Consider the following 16903-nt stretch of genomic DNA (forward strand, 5'->3'; position numbering starts at 1 on the left):
CAACTGGGCCCGTTTACTGATTCTCTTCATCTTATTTGGAGGGCCTCTTGCCGATTCTGGAGCCCCCCAGCAAGACCGGTTGGCCAAGAAGCTCTTGGATCTGCCCAGATTTCTCCCATAATAAAGTAAAGTTTCATCCCACTGTGGTGCACCCTCGGCATTGCCACATATTGGTGGCGAAAAACTCTATCAAGTTTTATTGGATCTTGAGTCTTTTTACTACTTTGACAAAGTGAAGCTCTCAGAAGTTAACTGAAAAACAATCCAACTGCAGCTTTAATTCACTCTGACAAGGGAAGGGCACGAAGAAGAGCGTACTCGTCATCGAAGGGTGCTGCAGTGGGTGTGGGGAAACACTCGAGATTCTCCTTAAAGGGGTGCACCGGCTCCCACTCTGGCACCTGCCTGCCCACTTCGCACGGGACAGACAGGAAGCTGTTGACTTAAGGTTGGGAAAGTGTCTGAGGCAACCGTCAAAGATCACGACGACTGACAGTTGAGGATGCTTCCAGCCCGCTTGTAGTAAACAGGCTTTGCGTTAAACATCATTATGAAGTTCCATAGCAATACTGACAAGAAGTACGCTCCCATCCGTGGCATACAGAGAGCCATTTAGGTGGCGCATGGAACGGCATAGACAGTGGAACTGCTGCTAATGCTGTGTGTAAATAACAGAGGCCTTGCCTCTGAGTCTGAACAACTAAGCCTGTATTTATGGTTATGTCTGTTACTTAGTGCGCAGCTGTCCAGAACTGTTTAGCCTCACGCGGTCCCTGAATGTGCACACCACTTCCTACTCCCCCCTTCACAGAGCTAGCTGCCTGGACGGTGTCTTATTTACCATTTTAGAGACTTTTAGTGGACTTGAGAAATGCTCCAGTCATTTAATAACGCCAACTTAACAATACAGTATTTAATACTAGTATAATATTTAGCATTATTGCCTGTATTTAACACCATGACGTAACTGTTTGACACTTCACAGTAAGCAAGCTTAACTAGCTCTGATGCTAACGGTATGACTCACTGTACACAGCGGCACTGATATTTGCTCCACCAATCTGTTCTGAGCTCTGAGTCTGTATTCAGGGCTTTTCCTTGTCCGGCACGAAGGCCTTGTGGGGCTCCAGTTACATTTCTTAAGCAATGCATTGAGCAAGAGCCCTGTGAAACGTCATGTTGCACATACGAAAGGATATCCTTGGGGTGAGTCTGTGGGAAGGGAAGGTCTTTCACTTGGGAAGATCAGAGTTGAGTCCAAGTGTGTGAGCATTTCGGGTTTTCCACAGCCATTTCCAAACCTCTGCCCCCCACAGAGGTTGCATCAGTTTATAACGCACTGGAGATTAACCTGTCTCTCCCCTATTTCTGACAAGAGTCTTTGGCTTCCTTTTCTAATCTAGCAAGAGAAAAAGAATGTTCCTCCCCTAATCAAAAATCACATATCCTTTTTTTTTTTCTTTCGGCAGATGAGTACAGTGCAGTTTCTTATTTTAAAGAGCTATTTAATGTCCTTTTAAAATGAATAGCTGTTACATCCTTTGATGGTATGTCAGCTCGACTGTGTGTATTTTTCTCAGTCATTTTTTAGGAGTGTCTTATCTTTTAGGACCTCAATTACTTGTGACATGAATTGTAAATATTTCTCCCATTTGTCACTTGCCTTTTACTTTATTACATTTTGGCTATGAAGAAACTTACCTAAAAGACAAAACTTATTCATACTTTATGTTTTGTGGGGACGTCTCAGGATCAGGAAGCTTTAACTTGAGTAATTTATACAGTAATCACTTAATTCAGAAAACCTGGCCACCCAGTCATGTGGAATTTTACAGTGTTAATTTGTGAGGCGGTTTTCTTTCCCAGCTAACTACAGCAATTTTGATCTTAAGTTTTAATCAGATAGTTTATAAAGACAAACATAGTTTACAAAGACAAACATTTCTCCACAAATTTTGAGGACAGTTTAGAGAGGAGACCCTTCTGACAGAGACGGGTTCTTCTTTTCAGTCAGGCGTTGAAGCTCACGTGTGCTACGGAGCTTTCTGGTCGACCCGCTCTACCTGTGCTGAAGTTCACATTTACCTTTAGTTCTTCCTTAGAAAATGTAACCGTGAACCAAGGATCTGTGGTTAAGTTACGTTTCACATTCATTAACCATTTATGCATACACTAGTGGCAGAGTGGCTGGGCCAGTGGATCTGAGGGTTTATGTCCCCATGCTGCTGTGACGCTGCGGTGACGTTGCCCTGTGCACACACTGCTCTGACTCAGTGCTGTCCAGAAGCCACTTCCTCTCAAGGTGCCTGGTGCTGCACTTCCGATCACTAACAGCAAGGAGTACTCTGCCATTAGCTCGCCTGCATTCAGTGACTTTAAAATACAGCCGCTGGCTACGTCTTATGGTTCTCTTTCCGACAACTGTCCCTGTTTCGCTCTTGCTCCTTTGTAAAGTCTGGGGAAATGGGTGCGGGATGGGATTTGCATCTGGATTTGCTATCTCGAGCCCCAACTTTAGTTTTTATGTTTCTGACACTCGTAAGGAAGCCACACTGTGAAAAAGAAAGCCTGCTACTCCGTGGGCTAACCCGCCTTCCCACTCTGACACGTGAAGTCACCTCTGTTCCTCTACAGGGCCTTTGTTTCTTCATCCCACGCTCACTCTCTCTTCCCTGTGCAGATGTGCAGGGGTCCCCTCCGAGGCTCGCCTCCATGGCTCACCTCCGCCTTTGTGCGTGTCTGGGTCCACATTAAAGCTTTCTGTTGGTTAAGTCCTGAATCTTGGGTGCATTTTCTAACCCCTTCTGTCCAGTTTCATTGATGTTTTCCCTCTTTCTTTCCTTCTGCTTTTGTTTGGTTTACTTCTAGACTCTGCAAGGTACCATTGGCTCTTCCTACACTCATCCTATAACAATCTTAAGGTCAAAGAGCTTTTTTGAGATAAGTATTTAATAATCTAACTATCAGGTTTATCTTCTTAAAATTTAATTATGAAAGCACATATGCTTTACTCTTTCTATACGACAGTAAGGCACTGACCACATCACATGAGTTTTCTATACACTGCCTCAATTACTTCTGGAAGACTCCAGTATTTTTTTTTTTTTTTTTTTCGGAGCTGGGGACCAAACCCAGGGCCTTGCGCTTCCTAGGCAAGTGCTTTACCACTGAGCTAAATCCCCAACCCCAAGACTCCAGTATTTTTAGGTCTTCCTTGACTTGTGCCATTTAAAAAGCTCTGTTATGTTTGTTTTAAAAGTGGCCGCCTTTACACTTTTTGTGTCTATTTTTAATATCTATTTTTATTACATTAAGATTGGTGAAAAAAAAAAGGAGGCTATGAATTTGAAGGCCAGCAGGGAAGGCATGTGGGAGGGTTGAAAAAAAAATGCTGTAATTAAGATACAGTCTCAAAAACAAGCAAACAAGCAAGCAAAAACGTCTCGAGATATGGTTTTATAATTTCCTTATACTGCATTAAAATCGGAGTAATTTTTACATTATTCTCACCGCTTTTCCCCTGGGCGTGAGTGAATGGCGCTATGGCAGATGTTCTGGCTAAATGTCAAAACACACACGTGAACGGAAATGGAACGGCTTGCACTGAAAAAGGCGCGTTACCTGAAACATGTCCGTGTCATTATCATGCGTGTACTCCACCACTACGGTCTGGTTCCGTGACAAAGTGTACGATATGCTGTGTTGACCTTTGCAGCTGATGGCCTGATCAAGAGAGGGGGGGAAAAAAAAGAAAGAAAAACTCATTTAAATCTCATCTTAGCAACTGGCCTCACTTCTGCTACAGTTCATTCACATCTCTATCAGGAAAACCCAGCGTAAGCCGGCACGGCTCCAGTGCTCACAGCCTGTCCCCCTAAGGGTTTCATTTCAGAAAGCTTAGTCAGATACTCTATACAGGTATTAAAAAAGATTAGTTTATTTGCAACCCTTGATTTAATTACATCCTCAGAAAAATATAGACACTCTCTTTATCCCCAAACTTAAGTGATAGAGCTTTAGACCAACCACGGTGATTTCTTTAAATTTTTAAAATTTCTTTCACACAGTGGGTAAATTAATAACAATCGGTCACACTGCTTCATCTGTGTTAGAGAGATTATAAGCACAGTCAAGAAAAGTCACCGAAAACACTATTAATATCCTGCAAGGATGCCTAAGTGACAACATAATGTTCCAACCCAGTCACGTCTATCCTGGGCTCTGCATCCCAGCTACGGCTTGTACAAGCGATTGCTGCGCTCACACGTTTTATATCTCACAGAGTAAGGCAACAAGGTTTGGTGGTACATCACAGAAACCCCAGTGCTTGAAAGATGGGGGCAGGAGAACAAGCCAATCCCCATTTTCTAGTAATCTAGGAATAGTAAGACAAGATATTGCTCATATTTTCCCCATAACAGTGTTTGAACATGTCTTAAGTTGTAGTCACGCGCTTTTAATATTTGTACATTAGCAAGGGAATTGATTTAAACGATGCTCTGAGCTGTTTCAATTACATTTTCCCTAGTACTTTAACTTATCTTCATTTCTACGCTTTATCAAGAATAATAAATAAAACTTTAATAAGCTTCCCCATTAAACATTTACTGAGGGAAGGCACTGTCAGAAGCGCACAAAACCCTTCTGAGGTAGCTGGGCGCGTTCACACAACGGACTTGGAGCGGCTCTCTTTGACCAGGAACTGCTCAGGGAAGCAAGCAGCTGGTGCCCGTCCCAGGCAGCTAACGGTATCCAATCAGGAACTCCGTGACCGATCTTTCCAACCCTTCACTGGTCTGAGTCAGACAAGTTCTATCTTAACGTGAACGATATTCTATCATCAAAGTTGCTTTATTGGTTTGGAAGACATTTGATTTAACAATACTGCTAGAGAAATATCCCCCTCCCTCCCTCCCTCCCTCCCTCCTCTCCATGCAGGTGAGGAGGAGGAGAATTTGCATGAGGAGGTCAGAGGTCAGTATTTCAGTGTCTTCTCTCAAATTCTATCTGCACACGTCCCTAGTAGGAACTTGTCAGGCAAACTCCTCACTCTCAAAACACTGTACCTCAAAATTATTACAAGCTCTACTCGTGCTTGCTAGATTTATCATTCTCCCAGTGCTGGGGACTGACATTTTGGAGCTGGCTTCTGCTAATGCGGGGGGTGGGGGGGCTAGGTCAACCCTGTGCAGGTGCCCTGGAGGCACCCCCACGTCACCCGGGGATGCCAGAAGGGGCTCTGTGCGGCTGCCAGGCTAAGTCCAACTGTGCTACTGGGTTTAATTTGTAAAGTGCTCTTGTGTCCACACCATTAAGCCACTATATAAGGAATGCAAGCCACCAGCGGGAGTGTTTACTGTCCTAGTGTGCACTTCTGTTGCTGTAAACACCATGCATGACAGCAAGCAACCTGAGAGGAAATGGTTTACTTCAGCTTCCGCTTCCAGGTTGCAGCTTATCTTTGAGGGAAGGCAGCCAGGTGCAAGGGAAACCCGGGGGTAGGAAACAGGTAGAAAGGACGGTTTTCTGGTTTATGCTTACCTAGCCTTTCACACAGATCTTCACACAGTCCTGGCTCGCCTGCATACACTGATGGTCACCAATGTTGGAATTTCTTCCAGACATGGTCACAAGCCCACTTGATAGAGGCAGTTCCTCACTTACGTGTCCCTCCTCCCAGGTGACTTTTGTTTCCATAGAATTGACAATAGACACACTAACCAGCACAGGTACATATGAGGATGGACTACCTTACAGAGAGACTGCCAAGGCAGAGGAGCCGCACCCAAGTCCCGTAAGAGAGAAAGGGGGACTGGACTTCCAGGCTTTCAAAGCTCCATGCTGTGAATATCACGTTTAACAAAATCTTAGCATTTGAATCTGCTGTGGGCTATTTATGTTGTCAAACAGTAATGGATAGGCTTAGGAGAGGTAAACGGTATGATGTGAAGGAAACATGCTTTCTGCATCTTTAGGATTGAGAGAGCCATAGCTGAGGCCTATGATTGGACGCCCTGGATCTGGGGAAGGTAGGAAAGAGGGGACCAACACACTGCAAAAGCTCCAAGAAGACAGCCAGTGCTGAGTGGCTCACAGGACACCGCCAGCACCTCACAGTAGGACCACCTCACAGTAGGGCTATTCTCCTTTATTCTCATTCCCAGCTTCAAGGGCACCACAGGCATTCAATCATGACGAAATGAGCAAATGAAAGAATTTGCCACAGACACAAGTCGACGTTTATTGAGTCTTCCCCTCACTCTCCTCGCTCTTCATGAATGAAAGCACTGACAGTGACCCATCCCGTTACCCTCAACCGTCCCCAGTCTACGAAAGCTACTTTACTCTGAGTGTGAACTGGATTAAAATGTGCAGCCAGGCGATTGTGTCCGCACAGAATGACAGCTTCTCGTCCATCCGACTAAAGGAGTGAAGCCCGACTTTGAAGTCCCGGAGGCCCATGTGGGCCCACTTAGAGCAGGGCACGGCTTTCTTTAGCTGCTTCGCTTTCCCGTGTGTAGCTCTTTCACAGGCTTAGTGCACCCAGCCTTTGACATGAAGGGTGAGAACTGTCAGGGGGCACGCTGGTTCAACTTTCGACTAAGAACCTGGTGTCATGGAGTGTTCTTCAGGTCTCTAGACTCAAAACCCGAAATGGTTCCAGCTCCTCCTCTCTTAAATGGAAGCAGGCACATCCCGTGCTAATCACAGGCAAGAGAGCACAGCATGGGTTTGAGCATATCCCCCGAGTATCTTTTCTAGATGCCTTGGACGCCGATTATCACAGAACTGCAGGGTACATGGCAGTGTGACTAACTTTGTTTCTGGGAGCTCACTTTGCCCAGTCTCCTCGCTGGGTAAAAGCAATTGGGGCTCCCTCTGCCCCTAGGAAGGGAGATCAAGATGCTTGCTGTGGCCACAGGCTGAAGGACGCATCTGACTCCAGCGTTCTCAGCCCGGCTCTGCGACCACTGCCTTGGGTCTTCCAAGCTCTCTGTTCTCCACTTCATCGACCTGCAGACACCAATGGGACCTGGGAAGGAGGGACTTGGGGGTTGAAGAAGCTCAGGCCAAGGGATGTTTTTTGTATTCTGTCCCCTAGGCGTGGCCAGAACCTGCCCCCACAGCCACCTGAGGGGTCATCCTGCGATATGGCCTCACACTCTACTCTAGGGACCACGGCCCCCTTGTCTTTGGAGCTTACCAAGAAGCACAACGTATACTTCCACTCTCAAAGGCCTTCTGAACAATGGCTGCCATTGCAGTCTTTATTAAGACCCGAGGGACCAACTACTGAGCCTGCCTCCAAGGCACCTGCAGGTTTCAGGCGGTATTATTCTAGGTCCCTCTAAATACCAGTTCTAACTGGTAATTTCATCTTCCAGTCCATTATGTAATCCAAGGAAGTAATTATACGAGGGGATCACTGCAGAAAGGACGTGATAAAAGGAAGAAATAACCCGCAGCGGGCCCGCCATTAAATGTAAGCATCCCAGGATGAAGTGTACACCTAGACTGGTGTTACAGGAAACAACAGTGAGGCAGTTGGGGGTGGGGTGGGGGGAGTCCGGATGATGTAGATGGATTGCACCATTTTTGGTCTAAATCAACTTTTGACCTGTGTGTGTTTAGAAGCATGCCCACTAACAGGCAACTGGATGAGCTTGCTTGACTGTGAGGCAATGTGAAGCAACTGTGTACTCCGTGATGCTAGGCAGAGAGAGAGAGAGAGAGAGAGAGAGAGAGAGAGGGGAGAGAGAGAGAGAGAGTACAGCATGGGTACCACTGGGTCTTTAGTAGACACCAACACAGAAGAGTAGTTCCACTAGCCGGTGACATTCCACAACATGTGAGGTCACATTGCCCATGGTGATGCAGCCTCAATGTGAAGCCAGCCTGTGTCTGAAGCTTCTCACATTCACGTTGCTCGCTCTGTATGAATGGCTCTTGGTTTATTCTTCTAGGCTCCAACTTGACATGCACTTGAAGAAAAGAGGGCATGGCCACATGTGGGCGCCACTATGGTCAACCTGGTTAGCGGAGTTTGGTGCTGAGGAGAATATCACACTGGATCTGGCTTGAATCCTAGTCCAGATACTCATCGGTTTAAATGGCATCCTTTTCTGATGCTTCTGTGACCTTAGTTCGCCCACAAAGGGAGTCAATGCCAGCAGCTCTGAAGTACAACAGAGGCTGGGCACCCTGGTGCTTCCCTTCCTCATATGTCAAGCTGCGCTTACAGCACGGTGTCAGAACCGAACAGGTCTGCCATCAGCTCCTGGGAGTCGACCACATGTGCTGGAGATGACTGTTCTTCCCGGCTTTAAATACATGTTCGATACTGACTGTGTTAATTAGAGATCATCCTGGTATGACAAACACGTTTTTCTAGAACTAATGACTTTTATGTCAGGATGACAAGTGTGATTAGGCAATAAATCCCCCGTCAGTCTGGTTCAAACTGCTACAGGGGGAGAGGAGGTTTCTGCCATCCTTGTCAATTTACGTATAAAATATGCATGAGCACTATTTCTAAAGTAATTCTCAATTCATGGTACATGCGCGCGCACTTTAAAGACATTCCATTTTCCAAGGAACCATATATTTCAGATGAGTGCCTAAGCTCATGGCCATGATAAGGAGGTCAGAGTGTGTTTAATCAACGGCACTAGCATTTCCTAGCAAATCAAAACGATAAGCCTATTTGACAGCAGCAAAAGTTTTGAACTCGGCACTGGGCCACACCCGTTCCCATCAGCCTAGGGAGCTATTTTACAAGCCTTGACAGAGAATCTACCGGGTGCCTGGTACTGGACAGTACCCGGGGCAGACACAGTCAATCACTACAGACTAGAGAGCATGGAGGCTGAGGATGCTTAGGAAGTACTGTTTCTAATTTGGGGTTCACTCCACTACAAGGAAGCCGGATGCTCCAGAAGTCGGGAACAGCAAAGGTTACAGCAGAAAAGCCACTTCCTCTGCTGGCTGAGCGTCTGCCCCTAGGGAGTCCACCATTTCTACTTACCATGTATCCGTGGACTTATGCACAAAGTACAGAGTAAGCCAAGGTCTCACTGTGGTGGCCAATACTGACAACTTGACAGGGCCTAGAGTCACCAGCCTCTGGGCACACCTGGGAAGGACTGCCTAGGTTACCCCTACCGAGGTGGCTTACTCACGATAACCGTGGCAGCACTACTCCACGGGCTGAGGTCCGAGACTGAATAAAGGGAGAATGTAGGCCGACTGTGTTCCCTGACTGTGGATGCTGTGTGACCAGCTCCCTCAGGCGCCTACTGCCATGACGTTCCTGAGACCAAGGGCTATCCCAGGGAACCGTGCATGAGCCCGAACAATCCTTTCCTTCCTTAAGTCGTCAAGCCACAGCAACAGGACAGTAACGGATACTGAAGACCAGCGGTACCGTGATGTCTGAGTACTGCTCTGATAAGCATGACCAACCATGTGGTCTCGAGTAGGTGGGCTGAGGAGTTTGGAATTCTGAGCTAGGAAGTGCTCCACTGCTGGGACTACAGCTCAGTGGGCTGTTCTGATGGGGGCCTGGACAGCAGAGGCCCAGCTCACGGGGTTTCAGAGGGAAAGGAGGATTCCGCCATTCAGGGTACATTGTGACAGTGGATCTGGCTGCCTCCTGCAGGCATCCTGGGAACCTGAGGGAGACTGAATTTAAAAGTAATGGACTAGCGTATTTGATGGCAGAAATCTTACAAGGATGGGATTCGGTTTGCGACATGGCTACTGTTCGCCACTCCTGTCAACTCTACAGGGAAACCCAGTGACACGTCCAGAGACTTGTCTCCCACACGATTCTCTGTCCTGTCAAGTGGCAGTCAGTGTTAACCATCACACTCGGGGTTGGAGGATGGTTTATTTCATTGTACTACATACAGAGCTAAGCCGGATGCACGGCCTTCTCTTGTTTTGTCTTACCTCTGGGGAAATCGGGATGTAGTATAGTTTTCCACACAGGAAAGCCGAGATTTGCATACACTATCTATTCATATAAACACGTTCCCATTACCACACCATGCACCAGTCGCCATAGAGGAAGCAGCGTATCTTAATCATGCAGCCTGCAGAGTTCTACTTTGTTGTAGAGACATCTCCCCACTCTGACTCTGTGGCAGCTCCTGACAGAACATGAGAGGATAAACACAAGGCCCTTAGAGCACCATATTCAGGGTTCAAAGTAACACTGAAACCTAGGCATCAGCACTGCAGCCACCCAGGGGGTCACATGGTGACAAAGACCAGGCATGGCCCCCTGCAGGAGGGTGGCAGAGCCAGTCCAATCTGGTAAGAAGTGGAAAAGCTACCCTCAGCAGACTCCTTCACAAAGATGGCGGTGAGCTTGCTTTCAAACAGTTTTATGGTTGTAGAAATGAGCAAAGAAGAACGTGTAAAAAAAAGGAAGATTTTAAGAGTATTTCTTGAAATACCGATGGTTCGGCAAAACTAAAGCAATATTTGCTCATCGTTGCATATGTTAAACTTGACAAACAGAGAACGGTAACTGTAACAGAAAAGATATTTAATCAGTCAGCAGGACGTGCTTTAAGGGGTATGTGCAAGTGTGTCTTCTACGATCTTCTACAGATAAGTTAATATTTACACTGACAAACATATGAGGTACTCATCCCAGGAAGTGAAGTTTATTTAAAGAGCGAACGCTCGTATCATAAGTAGAATAAAGCATCTTATCAACGGCTTCGCTCAACATGCAAACTTCATTGGCTAATAATCCACGTAGGCACTGCCCATTTTGTTGGCCTGACCAGGCAAATTTCCAGATGCCATAAATTGGCCCTGACACAAACTGATTTTATACTAAGACAACCCAAGACCTGCCCTGCCATAGATATTTTTTAATATGCAGGCCAGCTTACCAGCTGTCTAAACAATTCCTTGAGCGCCGAGAAATACTGAAATGGAGTCTTGCTCCAAATAAAACGTCTAAAACCCACTGGTTCCTACTACTGATAGGGCAAAGGGCCTCCTTCAAGGGTGTTAGAAAGCGAAGTTCAGTTTTTCCGAGTTGACTTTTGTTTTTACAATTCTTAGACGCAGTTAAAGTTGGTCCACCTGCTAAGGAGCCCTTTTCCTTATGCGACTGGTGAAATCTAGAATTCTAGTTATATAGAATCATGAAAATATTTTCGAAAGAAAACATGTATCTTGGCAGTTGGCATTTTCAAGATGCTGAGCCTATTAAGAGTCAAGAAATTACAATTTTAATATTAAAAAGTCTGGGGTAGGACGATGGCTGGCTGGCTCGTTGAGAGCCCTCGCCGTGAGCCCTCGCCGTGTGAGACTGTCACAGGTGATTTCAGTGGAAGGCTGAGCGTGCTCCATGTTACTTCTCAAGGCTCATTAAACCCAGCCTTTTTATGTGCATCAGATGGGGTCTCATGTGGCTCAAACCATACCTCTGAGGAGGTCTAAGCAAACCAATCCTTCGGCCTCCACCCCCCAAATGCTGGCATTTTATTACTGTTATGGAAAAGGAAGCCACAAAAAAGCAAAACACAAAACACTTATTTTTCTTTCTTCCTTTTCTTTTTTCGAGTCAGTCTTGCCATGTAGCCCTGGCTGACCTAAAACTCCCTGTGTGGACCAGGCTGACTGGTGTTCCACTCACAGAGACCTGCTTGCCTCTGCTCTGAGTGCAGGGATTAAAGGACATTCATTAAGAGATTTGCTACACTCCATCTCTTAAAAACCTCTGCCTTAGCTGAGAGACAGATTTTAGGTATCGTTCCTACCCTGTGAAGTACTGCCTTGAAGAACCATGTGACCCTATCAGTGGGCATCTGAAATGAACTAGAGTTCAGTGCCCAGTAGGTAATTACCACTGTATCAAATGTGATCACGATAAACACTCAACATCTCTATTGGCTATTCAATATTTAACCTCACAGTTTCCCAGGTTCTTGATTCATTTATAAGGCAAGATTATTTTTTCTTTGTATGATTTTGCTTACGGGTATGCACAGGCACCATGCATGGGCTTGGTGCCCAGGGGCCAGTGAAGGGTATCGGATCCCTTAGAACTAGAGATTTGTAGATGGTTCTGAGTCACCAGGCGGGTTCTAGGCTCTCAGCCACTGAGCTAATGCCTGAGTCCTCCTTCCTGCCAGAGTCGCCCTTAGGGGCAGTGGCTGAGAAGGCACAGAATCAATGGCTCCAACTCCGGGAGCAGGTGAGAATGTGTCATCAAGCTTGTTTATTAAACCTGGGGAGTGCCTTTTATACCCTACACCTGTGTCCCATTGGTCCCAAGCAAGCATATCCTCCAAGTGGCTGTCATCATCTGTGTCACCAATCTCTAGGCTCTCCATCGGGCCTCAGTCTGACCCACGTGCAGAAATTGCCTCCACGGCTGTGCAACCCACTCACTATTTACTGACATTTATGTCAGACCAGCTACCCCCATGTCTGTCAGGGAAGTCTGCCGTTCCTCCTACACGGAGTCAGCCCTCCAGCCCTTTAATGGGGCAAGGGATATTTTAATTAGGTAAAATGTGCACACGTGAAAAGGATGCACCTTCCAATTCCAGTCACAGAGAGAGAGTCAGAGGACCACTCACCCCTACTATCTGCTTCCAGGGACAGCTGATGGCATGAGCAGAGTGTTTGTGTCGGGAATTAAAACTTGCTGTGCAATCTTCCACCATGGGGACTTAGTGAGGCCTCCTCCTTTTGGACGTACAGGTAAGAGTGTGAACCATCCAGTGCATTACATTTTTTTGCAGGTGCGGTGGTTTCAATGAAAATGGCTCCCATAAGCTTATAAATGTGAATACTTGGTAGAACTGTTTGGCAAGGATTAGGAGGTATGGCCTGCGGGAAGGGGGCACGTCACTGGGAGTGGGCTTTGAGGTTTCGAAAGACGATGACGCCATTCTTAGAGTAACCCCTGCTTTATTCCCAACGATCCCTGCCTAGGTCACAGTTTATTACTTTCACGCAATCTCTTGTGATTGAAAGCCGGTGCCCTGCTGTTTCCCCGTCTACGTGTGCTGGGTTTCTGTTGAAGGCCTTGGGCTTGTTCTAGCAGGCAGTTAAGTCTCCTCAGATCAGCTTTATCTCTCAAGGCTTGCCTTCAGCTTTGTCTGGGCGAGTCTCGGGCAGACCCTGGTGTAGGGTAATTTACTCTGATTAGCTGGGTGGTACTCTTCTGCACACCCCACCCTCTTTCTCCTGTGCTATGTGGTCTTTCCACTCTGTGGGTGGGAAAATGAGCTGATCTCTTTGTGAGCCACGGCACTGTCAGGACAGCTTCCTCCAACAGTGAGGCTGCACCCCCAGACAGAGAGCAGAGCTGACCGGTGGGCTCGGGGGGTACCCTCTGTACCTACTTCTCAGTGCAAGGCCCTTTCCTCTGGGACTCGCCTTCACAAATCCTAGCGGCTGTCTGTTCATCTCAGTGAGGTCACTGGCAGCTTGGGGCTTCATTAGTGGGCTTGGGCCTGGTAACTGCCAGTAGGGCAAACTCTCTCGTGGATCACAGTTCTGTCTTCTGTCTCCAGGCAGAAGGAGGCAATTTTTACGTGTAGGAAGTTATATTTTGTTTAATTTAGAATCTGTGTGTGTGTGTGTGTGTGTGTGTGTGTGTGTGTGTGTGTGTGTGTGTGTGAGAGAGAGAGAGAGAGAGAGCTATTCATTCATAGAAAGATATGAGGTGTATACTTGAAATAATGGCAGTTTTGATCTTAAACAATTCAACTTACTGAATTATTACCCTCCACATAATGACATATTCTAAGCACCGCCTTCATTCACCGCCTAAATTCTGAGCACTTAGTAGAAGCAAACACTTGTTTAATTTGCTTGCTTTCTCTCAGTCCACGTTGGTTTGTGAACTTTGAGATGGTAGGGTGATTTTCTACATTCTTTGCAGCACTCATGTGTCTCAGCATATCTGAAATAATTCCTGAATAATAACGCATGTAGATCAAGAACCTATTGTGTGACTTGGTGGGCGTCTTAGTTAGGGTTTTACTGCTGTGAACAGACGCCATGACCAATGCAATTCTTATAAAGGACAACATTTAACTGGGGCTGGCTTACAGGTTCAGAGGTTCAGTCCATTATCATCAAGGCAGGAGCATGGCAGCATCCAGGCAGGCATGGTGCAGGAGGAGCTGAGTTCTACATCTTCATCCAAAGGAAGCCAGGAGCAGACTGAGCATCCTCAGGCAGCTAGGAGGAGGGTCTCCAAGCCCACCCCACAGTGACACACTTCCTCCAACAAGGCCACACCTTCTAATAGTGCCACTCCCTGGGCCAAGCATATGCAAACCATCACAGTATCTTTCGCATAAAAGGAAAAATTCTTATCATAAAACCAAAACCAAATTGGGTTAAAATAACATCCTGTTTGTGTCCTTGATGCCAATATGTATTACTAAAACAAGGCCCTGCCTTGGAACAAATAAAAATTAACATTCATGTTAAAGGAAAATATGGCGCCGTCTATCCTGATGCTTACCAACTTAGTAGCATGTGACATAACGTGACCTTGCGTAGCTGTCTGGAGAGCTGGCCCCTTTAGGGCACCTGTACCAGCAAGGAGACTCTGAAGATGGAAGACAGAGGACCCAAGCTCCAAAAACATCATTTCAAAGGTATGAACCATGTCTGTCAGGACAGAAATAAAGTACCAGAGAGGAGACCTGCTTGAAATCTACACACTAAGGAAGGTTTAAGATTTTACAATATAGATACTACTTGTTTTCCAAATTTTTTTTTTTTTCAGTTTTATAATTTCTGACTATAGTTTATTTCCATAAGAAAGACAGACAGACAGACACACAGAGACAGACAGACAGACACACACACAGAGATGGTGGGGAGGGGTGGGGGGGGGAGGGGGGGGGAGGAGGAGGGTGGGGGAGGGGAGGGAGGGGAGGGAGGGGGAGGGGAGGGGGGGAGAACACAGAATTCCAAAGCAGTGCGCTTTGAACTAGATGTGATGCACCCTTCCTTCAGAGCCGCCCCTGGCTTCCCGCGCTCCTGATTAAATTTTATTGGGAGCTTTTTGCTGTTTTGCCAAACCTCACTCCGTCATAACCACTATCGTCACGCTCCAGTTTAATAAGCTTCCTGTAAGTCATCTCACGATTGCATTTTGAAAGAGGAGCATCTTTCCAAAGCTCCTTGAGTTGAGTGGGACAGGCTGAGTTACAGCTTTAAACACACCAGTAGCCCAGGACGACATCCGCTAATGAGCACAGGGACGTCTCCGCCTTGATGGGGACCCTAGAACGGCAATATGTAACGTTAACTGAGGGAATAGTTCTAAAGGTGCAGAGTCTTCTCTTCAAGCCTGCGTCTGTTACTCAGCACTCATGGCATCTCTCCCTCGTCTCCAAACTTCGGCTGGGATGCACTGACACAGTGTTCAGTATCTGGCCAGACGCATAAACCCTTGATGCAGAGTATCCTATCCTGCTCCAGATAGCATTACCTGATGCTATTCTTAAACTAAGCTGATTAACGGTTCTCAAAGGTCTACCTCGTAATCCACTTACGCCTCGCTGTGAAAAGAAAGGAATTATGGCGCACACACTCCCATACTCCAGGTTGTCATGCGAATCTTGATGAGGGCACGAGGTGACGCGATGGAACAGCTACAGCAGAAGCGGTTCCTGGCGTCCCGCTGTGCTGGGCTGGTTCCATCAACTAACACGGAGGGCACCTCACATCTCCTGCTTCCCGTCTATGCTCAGCGGCTTCTTTTCACAACTGGATGTTGTCAAAAACCTGAGCTCTGGACTTGGTTTTTGTCCACTCGGGGAAGAGCCTGCAGGGTATGGTGGGACTGTGTGTGCAGTCACACAGCCCATGGCAACGCTAAGTAACACCGGCTTTCGGAGCACAGACCTGCCGCTTAACATCCTGTATCGCAACACGCACGACGGACGAGACGCTTGTGTTTAGCAGTGTGCACACCTCACAGACCTCTGCAGGGACCAGACGGAGTGCCCCGTGCAGGCTACTGGAGACAGACTTCTCACTCGACCTGCACGTGTGGCTACGTTCTCAGCTGACGACCATCAGTGATCACTATAATCACTTTACACTACGGCTGCGGGATGCAATGAAATAAGGGGGGAGGCTTGGTTTTTAAGGTTCAAAGTCTTAAGACACGCATTTGCCACCACAAAAGATTCCATTGTAAACAGAACGCTGAGGGTAACAGCAGTCAGCCTTCGTTTCTGAAGGCGTCTGAAGGCGCAGACCTGAGCACCCATCCCCTGCCGCCACCTCTTGCCTTGTGGAGAGGACAGACAATGTAATACTGACCAATGGTAGTTCACAGGCTAACTCTCCTACTATACCACCCAGTCCAGAAAGCCTGTGAGACGGTATTACCACCCTGAGGTAGCTGGTCTGTAGCCTAGGGCTAAGGGAGGAAGACTAAAACGCTGAGTCAAGGAGAAGCACTCTGTGTCTATTCATGCCCCAGAGGCCCTGGGGAAGCAGAGGGGCAAGACCGGTGTTAGGAGCTTCCTTCCCACACTTCTTCACTGTTTGCTATTGCAAGCTCACTTAATCGCGTCCGCTGACTTAAAGAACTGCCAGTGTCTTATCTTCTAGGGTTGGTTTATCTCGTTGATACCCGACAACCATCAGCAGATGGAATGTTCCCAGCGGGGCCCGGAATTCCAGTGGGAACCACTGTTGATCTGATGGTGACACACCAGTCCGGCCAGAGGTGGTAACTGCTTGGCAATGAGCTCGATGTCGAGTTTAGACAGGGAAGCGGCTATCACAGAAAGTTCATGGGGGGACAGGGGAAGAGTTACATGGGGGAGACAGGGAGAAGCCTTCGGTGATGGGACAATGGTGTTTACATGGAACACATGTAAAGAATGCC

The 16903-nt window shown here is 47.0% G+C and overlaps 1 protein-coding gene across 1 annotated transcript in view; it reads right to left on the reverse strand.

Moving 5' to 3' along the window:
- Peli2 (pellino E3 ubiquitin protein ligase family member 2) overlaps window positions 1-16903 on the reverse strand; it is a 133578-nt gene that overhangs the window by 13519 nt on the left and 103156 nt on the right. The window contains exon 3 of the mRNA XM_032917608.1: window positions 3622-3723. Within this exon, the coding sequence (XP_032773499.1) occupies window positions 3622-3723 (102 nt within the window). The remainder of the gene's footprint in view (window positions 1-3621; window positions 3724-16903) is intronic.

This window comes from Rattus rattus, chromosome 12, assembly GCF_011064425.1.
Source record: "Rattus rattus isolate New Zealand chromosome 12, Rrattus_CSIRO_v1, whole genome shotgun sequence".
Taxonomy (NCBI): Eukaryota; Metazoa; Chordata; class Mammalia; order Rodentia; family Muridae; genus Rattus; species Rattus rattus.